We start from the raw sequence: 8,334 nt of genomic DNA, 5'->3' as shown, positions 1-8,334 counted from the left end.
AATCTTCTTATTCAAACAATGCCAGCGCTAATATATCTCTACCAAAGCCCATTGTATACATCATGTACACTTTGAGAAACACACGAGCGTGTGTCCCCATATGTGATTTTATAATAATATGATATATATTATAAAAGGAAGGATCAAGGAAAAAGAAATGGAAAAGGAATTCGTAATTTGCTGCAGTGTATGGGTTTTTGTCCTTTTTATCATATTTTTGAGTCTTTGACCAGCTGCTATAGAGGACAGCTAAAGAAACCACAACATGGATAAAGGAGAAAAAAAAAGGGAAAGGATAATGCATATAGGCAATGTAATTGCATGTAATAAATAATAATGATAATAATAATTCACTAGTTGGACAACATGGAAATATTACAGTCATAAAACAAAATTAGCTGCACTCAATTGAATATATCGTTATTCAAACTTTGGGTGATGAAAACAGATACATCAATGGTAATAATAGATGCGGGGGAGGGGGGGAATCATCTCATCTCAAATCTTTTGCTACAAATCTCCTGTACTATCAACATCATTCTATTTTTGCTAACATGAAAAAGAGTTCAAAAAATCAAAAGAAAGAAAGAAAAGAATTTACAGTTCATATATGCTGGAATACATCAAAATTTGCTCCTGTTAGATCTTCTGAAAGTGACGTTAACGGAAAGCTCGTGAAATCTATGGAATTTTGAGTATGCAGCTGCCCTTCTTCCCATGAACTTGTCTTAAAATCCTCTGATTTTGTGGCATTTACTTGGAACTGAAACAAAGGGTCAAACTTGTTGTCACCCTCCCACGAGAACCCTGCATTTTCCATCATGCTGCTGATATGACACCCTCCTCCATGGTAAATGGTGCTCAAGTTTGAGCTGTTGCTGGAACTTTCTTTCACCTGGTCATTCATGAACAATGAACTTATTTTGGAAGCTGAATTGTTGTCTGAAAACTCAGTCACCGACACGTTCCCGTGATCAGAATTGGTTAGACTTGGCATTGAAGAGAATACATAGCTTGAATTGGGTCCAAAGGGGTTCTGATCAGATGCTTTAAGGCTTGTCTGATACTGACTAACAGGTAAGTTAAAACCAGACTGTGCAACACCCATTGGAAAATCATAGTAGGACAAAGGGTCCAATGCTGGCTTGGTCATGAAAATTTCTCTTGAGGCTTCTGTTAGCCCTCCATCATAGTAACTGGAATCACTTATTAGAAGTGATGATCCCTGTGATGAAGGAAAGATTAATGGAACTGAAGGGCCTTGAGACAATGGTGTTTGCATTGGTGATGTCTCTATGATTTTCTTTTCTTCCTTCACATGAGCTTCTGTGAGGGGCTTGTGTGTACTTGGGTCAATCCCTTGCTTCAGAAGCTTCTTCTTTAAACATGAGTTCCAGAAGTTCTTAATCTCATTGTCTGTTCTCCCTGGTAACTGTGCTGCTATTTGAGCCCACCTGATATTAAAAAGAAAAACCATTTCACAACCAATCAATATATAGCCATTTTCTTGTTATCTAACATAAGAAAAAGAATTTGTTTTATATGAATCATATTGATCATCCTTCAATATATGTTACCTGTTTCCAAGAACTTCATGAAGACTGATTATAAGATCCTCCTCCTGCTGTGAGAACATGCCTCTCTTTAAATCAGGCCTCAAATAGTTTATCCATCTCAACCTGCAACTCTTTCCACATCTTTGCAATCCTGCAAATTCATCATGAAATGAGTTAAGAAGCTCTCTCCCATGTTTTTTTCATTTGAAAGAGAAGAAAAGTTGTAAGTTGTTATACCAGCTAGTTTGGGAACCGAGCTCCAGCATCCGACTCCAAATCTTGTTATGTAATTAAATAGCTTCTCATCTTCTTCAGGGGACCATAAGCCTTTCCTTAATTTTTGCTTCACACAACAGGAATGGCGACCCATTTGTGAGAGAGGACTGTGTGGGAATGCCAATGTTACTTACTTAATGATGTAGGAAGAATGTGAACTCTGAAGTGGTCACTGCCTCTAAATAGCGTGAAATATTACCCAGTGGTGCTTGTGTCATTTAAAATGTTTCAAGAGGTAGAAATATTGTTATGTTGTGGGGTGGGGAGGAAGTAACTCAAAAACTAATTGTGTTCATTTAAAGAGCGGAGGGGCTAAATCATAAATCATAAATCATACTTAGGATTGAAGTTAATAGAGAGAGAGAGTAGAGAACCCTGAGAGGGAAGTGCAGCAATCAAGTGGGTTTTACGCAAATCCGGTGCTGCTTTTGCATTGGAATGGATTGGTTTTTAAGATATCCCTATTTCTAGAAAATTAAAAATAAGTAATTAAGGGGGGTGACTATATAAACCTGTACAGTATGAGTGAGAACAGAGTTAAGTACTTGCTGTTTTTATTAATTGTCAATTAAACACTAACTACCAAGTCTGTTTTTCTTTTCGATTCCGTCTGAAATATAACCTCATATAGTAAATGATGATAATCATGTACATATTCTGCATGTTATATTTCGACCCTTTTGGCGCTTTATTTGATTAATTAATAATGTGGACCAATCATGACCCCATAGCTTATAATTGATCTTAGTTTTTCCCTTTGACAATAGTGCCTATATGTCATTTAAGAAGGTTGCGTCTTAGTATGATTAAAATTAATTAAAGACGCAAGGAGGTTTCAGGTACTTATGTATAGTGTGGGACAAGTTCAGAGTGACAGAGATGTCATGTAGATAAATGTTACCTGTAATTTCTTTTTAACTAGGGATAGTTCTTGTCTTTATTTAGTTTTACTTTATTATTAAAATTTGACCTTTCAAATTATTATTATTATTATTATTATTAGTGTGTACTAACATGTTTAAAACTTTATTTTTACAATAAATCAAAATTATTTTTCTATAAAAAATACTCAAAATAGTAACACGATAAAAAAAATTACAAAAATCTACAAAAATCTAGTTATTTTGTGTTCCATTTCATTTCTACTTTATTTTCTCTATATCTATTTCCTCTCTTTTTATCACAATATTACTTATTATATCTATATCAATTTTTTATTTTCTTTTTTCTTTCTATTTCTCTTATCTTTCCACACCAATTCACCCCATTTTTTTGTACTTTAATAAATACTTTAAAGTTTAAACAAATGACAGAATTGTGCTTCGCTTGCCAGCTACTTTTACGCAGGGCAAATTGCAATAAATTTAAGTTTTTTTATATGTGAAAAATAATGAAAACAAAATATCTTATGCTTGTAGTAGTTTTTAATTTCTTCATATTTGTTGGCCATATCTGCTTTTAGTTCTGTGAATGTTAAGAATACTATAAAATCAACCGACAGTGGTTCATGGAAAGATGTGTGGGCTCCAAGGATATCTTGACTCAAAATTAAAAGAAACTCAAATGGTACTTTCTTAATTTGAGAGTCCAATAAAAACAGCAAACCTAGCTATGCAATTTCAACCAACATTTCTCCCCTTCCTCTGGAATTCTCGGTCCCAATATCTTTCTATCTTGCCACTTAAACCATTTTCTGCAATTGCCATGCTAACTTCTTTCTCAGCAAGTTTGGCCAATCGTGGCAATTATATTTATAGATAAGTTCTTCTCGAAGCAATAATAGATCATGGATGACAATGCTGCCTAGCAAAAAGTTTTTGTATAATATGCATTTTCCTGATTATGTTAGCTTATAATACAAGTTGTTGATCATTCAATTTTTAAATAAAGGCTCTTCATCTTGTAGAGAAGATCGATTTTTGTCGCTATGCATGGAACAAACCTTAAGCAATGAATTGAACATTTTTTCCTCTGAATATTAGCCTTGACAATTGACATAGATAATAGGAAAAGATTCTTGTCAATGTCAAAATGTCTCATGCATGTTGAACGTTTAACTAGTATTATACAAAAAAATCATTTATTAATAGATAAAAGAATGTTAATCATTAAAAAATTGTTAATATAATTTTTCTTTAACAAATTAAAATATTAATATAAAGATTATAAGTTTATACGCTTATAGTTTAAGTATTATATATTTATAGTATATACATAGGCCTCTAACCATTTTTATTATAAGAAACAAATTATTAATTCATCAACATCAATAAAAAAATAGTTAAATTAGTTAATTTTAATAAATAATATTATAAATTTAAATTTTATTTTAATAATATTTATAGACTTAAATGGTTAAGTGTTGCATCTTATATATCTAATGACACTAACTTGATGTCTTCTAATTTTAAGACATGGTTTGTTTTCTCACCAATGACTAATCTTCATGTAAAAAATTAATTGATCCAAAATAACTAGTCGTTTCATATAAGGTTGAATATATATAAAGAATATGTGAGTGAGTGCCTCGTTAACATGGACCACACAATAAAATAAAGATATAAAAGAAATTTAATAATTAATAATTTAATATATAAAAAAATATGCTTATATTTCTTATAATAATTAGAACTGAAAAATATATTCATTATTTTTTTTTATAAAAGAGGACCAATGGAAGTTTTTTTTTACTAATACGATTATCTGTTCATATAATAATCATATTAATTATTTGTATAGACTCACAATATTTATACTAATGGTTTAGTTTTTTTTTTAATGTGATTTCATGTGTGTACCGGACCATGCCATCCACATTTCCTAATTTTAGCAGTGACCCTTTCTTTAGAGAAGAGAAGCTAACTCTAATAACTTCAAAACATAAACAGGAACTTGGTAATTGGAAGAATAATAACATAATTACAAGATATTGATATATACTGAGTAATGAGATGCATACGAACTTTTTTTCTCTCATATGTTTAAAAACTTAATCTCCAACAAATATATATATATATATATATATATATATATATATATATCCTGTTTGATTTACGTTTCATTTTTTTTGTTTAAATATCAGTTGAATTAGTATTTTGGTCTTTTAATTTATTATTTAGGTTCAATTTAATCTTTTAATTTTTTTTTGTTTAATTTGGTCATCTAATTTTTTAAATCATTTCAATTTGTTTCAGTCTAAATGGTATAAAATCATATTTTTTTTTATAGTTTTCACTAAATAATTTTAAATCGTCCCAAAATGTATATTTTTTTAAAAAAAAGAATTAATTTTAAAAGTTAGATAACTAAATTGAACCAAAAAAAAAATTAGAGAACCAAATTAAACCTAAATAATAAATTAGAGGACTAAAATACTAGTTTAACCTAAAATATCAAACACAATATGTTCTCAAGGGCAGAAGAAAAAGAAGCTAAAACTTCAAAAAGATAAAAAAAAAAAAAAAAAAAAGCATTAACAGCAAGGAAGGTTAAGGAGTGATGCCAACTTAAATAACTTATTTCACCAGTCAAACGAGTTTTTTATTTTGTAGTTTTGAGAACTAAAATCAGTTTTTAAAAATTGTAATTAAACACACCCTTAATCTCCACTTTTTATTTTGCTTTTATCTTTTACTTTTCTTTTAAAAATGGTAATTAAACACACCCTTAAGCTCACATAGATGGCTGACTTGAGAAAGGATTATTAATTAAATGGAAAAAAGAAAAAAAATCTACCACTATATTGCTTATTGAATAAACATATTTCGCTCTACTTGCATTGTTTTACAGCCCTGCTTTGATTTCTTTTATTCTTCTTTTTTTCCTACAAATATCCTCCTTCAGAAGTAAACCTAATCGAAATACATTCCAATATTAAATATGGACACATCTTTTGGCCAGGATTTGCAGCAATACAAAGTGAATAATTTATTAATAGTGAAAATACACTAGCAAAATTTTGCAACGAGCCTTCCATGCTTTACCTTACATCTGCAAGTTTTGCAAAGTCAACCCAACGAGATTAGTAGAACGTGGTCGGGAAATTAAACTCAACTCAAATCCCCGTATTGTTGATCATAGTATTGATTAGTATTTAACAATGTAGTTAAAATATGATGAAACAATTAATTGGTGAATCTTCTTATTCATACTCGAGTATTCAACTAATTTAACTGTTTAAGCTGATTAGTCGAATGAATGAAGTTATAATACGATATTATAAACTTTTTTGTGGAGTTCATTAAAATAATAGAAATGGCTTAGTTAATTCAACTTAATTTTAATTATTCTAATCGGTTTAAAGATGCCTTTCAATTATAATTAGACAATGTTCTGTAATCAATGAAGGATTGTTAAGCTATACTTATTACAATCCAATCATCCAATCCGATTCATTCGAAGCAAGACAACACCGATACTCAAGCAATAGCAAGAGGTCTAATAAAAGATCGTATTAAATGATATATTGTACTTATTTAATCATCCTTACAATTATGTGTTTGACGTAAACATCATATAGTTAGTGTGAATAAATGTGATTTTAAGAGTGTGTTTGGTTTGTTAAAAAGATAAGATAAACGGAATAATATTGAACAAGTAATTGAATTATAGATAATTTTTTGTATGTAGGTAGATTGTTTGGTGATCGATACATAGTACAAATAATTTTGTATTGTATTTTTTTATATATATTTATGTACGAGATAAAATAATATAAATTTTACTATATCACCCTTTGTTATAGAATAAGATTTTGAAATTTTTTTAATTTTTTTATTATTTAACATAAATTTTATTATCATGCTTTATTAATATTTATAATTTATTAATATTGTGATAAATTTTAAAGCATTATTTTAGATTTATTGTTATAAAAAAATTATAATTTATTAATTATGTTGATTTATTCAAACTAGGTCCGCCTCTCTTGCCCATTTCAATTCTTCTTTTTATTCATTTTTTTTCTAGGGTTGGAACTGGATAAGAACAACGTAGCCTAACTCACAAGTAAAGAAATGGGTTGGAAAATCCTAGGTGCACTAGCAACACATTTTGATGACGCAACAAATGAGAGACACCTCCAAGGAGGAGGTGCAACCCCTGATGCCATAGCGCGCAGGGCCTGACGGTGTGAGGCCGCCACAAGGTCACGGCGGCGTGACGTGGCCTTGTCGGAGTTGGCCAAAAGAAAAAAATATAGCCAGAAGGAAGAAGATGACAATGAGAACATTTAAATAAATTAACAATAAAAAAAATAATGAACAAAAAAGGAATAACAGCACTCCATATGGCCCTTGCCGATGGGAAGGAAGAATGAAGAGAGCAACACACATCATGAGTAATGGCAAAAAGTAATAAACAATGACAAAAAGTATATGAAAAAAGAAAAAAGGTGTGAGATAATGAAAAGTCATAAAATATGAATAATATTGTATTTTTATTTTTGTTGGACACTGACTAAAAAGTTATACTTGAATTTAATGAATTACAAGTTTTTGAATATTTATCTCATCTTTTATTCTTTATTTTTTACTATCCTTCAAGTTATTTTTTTAAATTAAACGTTGAAGAAATATTTTTGTATTATTTAATCCTTTTTTTTTTAACAAATCAAACATACCTAAAGCTCACTAATTTTTAATTATAAGAAAGTTATTATGAATTTTCCATCACAAGTAATATATATGGAATCGCGAACCCATTGACCAATATACTATATTAATAATTAAGTCACTTTCTACAGATTTGAAACATATTGAAGAATGTCAATTCATGGAAAGGAACTACTAATTTTTTTCCTATATATATTTAACTAAATTTTAACATTTAGGCGTGCAATACGTGACTTTAAATTTACATTTCTTGCAATTTTGAAGATAAATAATAAATCTATACTTATATATTATTCAGAAGGAACTTTTATATTTCAGTTATCCAAATTTACCCTTAACTCTATTATTATTATTATTATTTTAAAATCAACTGTATATAAATGGTGTGTAAATTTTAATTTACAATTATCATTTTTTTAATGTTTGGATTGAAGATAGAGAATGAAACAAAATAAATCCAAATATAATAAAGTGGGACGAAATGGAATGAAAAGAATTAAAAATGCCATTCTATATTATTTGGATATTTTATAATAAATAAAATAAAAATTCCATACCATCAGTTGAGAAGAAAAAAACACGAACAGAATGAGTTATAGCTTCTTAATTCTCACATTATCCTTACTATAAGAATATTTTATAATTTATTTATTTTATGTTTATGCATTATTTTATTAGAACCATAAAATTAAATAAAAATATAAATAGAAAATGACTTAATAAAATACTTGTATCATGTTTTAATTTCTTTTTATATTTTTATAGTAATCTACTCCTAAACAAATTTTATTTTAATATATCATATATATCTCTAATCAAATCTAGAGAACTAGCGCAAAAGAGTCGCCCAGTGTGCGCGTGCCTCTGGGGTATTTTGGTAACCTTTTTTT

The 8,334-nt window shown here is 29.0% G+C and overlaps 1 protein-coding gene across 1 annotated transcript; it reads right to left on the bottom strand.

Annotated features, from left to right (window-relative positions):
- Window positions 1-399: 399 nt before the first annotated feature.
- On the bottom strand, window positions 400-2,265 carry LOC100811140 (myb-related protein 330). Its single transcript, XM_003525513.4, has 3 exons — window positions 1,794-2,265; window positions 1,578-1,707; window positions 400-1,454 (listed from the first exon to the last, which is right to left on the bottom strand). The coding sequence occupies exons 1-3, from the start codon at window positions 1,924-1,926 to the stop codon at window positions 605-607; spliced, it is 1,113 nt and encodes a 370-aa protein (XP_003525561.1). The 5' UTR covers window positions 1,927-2,265; the 3' UTR covers window positions 400-604.
- Between the last annotated feature and the right edge of the window lie 6,069 nt (window positions 2,266-8,334).

The sequence above is a fragment of the Glycine max genome, chromosome 5, assembly GCF_000004515.6.
Source record: "Glycine max cultivar Williams 82 chromosome 5, Glycine_max_v4.0, whole genome shotgun sequence".
NCBI classification, from domain to species: Eukaryota; Viridiplantae; Streptophyta; class Magnoliopsida; order Fabales; family Fabaceae; genus Glycine; species Glycine max.
The sequence above is the reverse complement of the archived record's forward strand: the minus strand, read 5'-3'. Positions and strand labels throughout refer to the sequence as shown.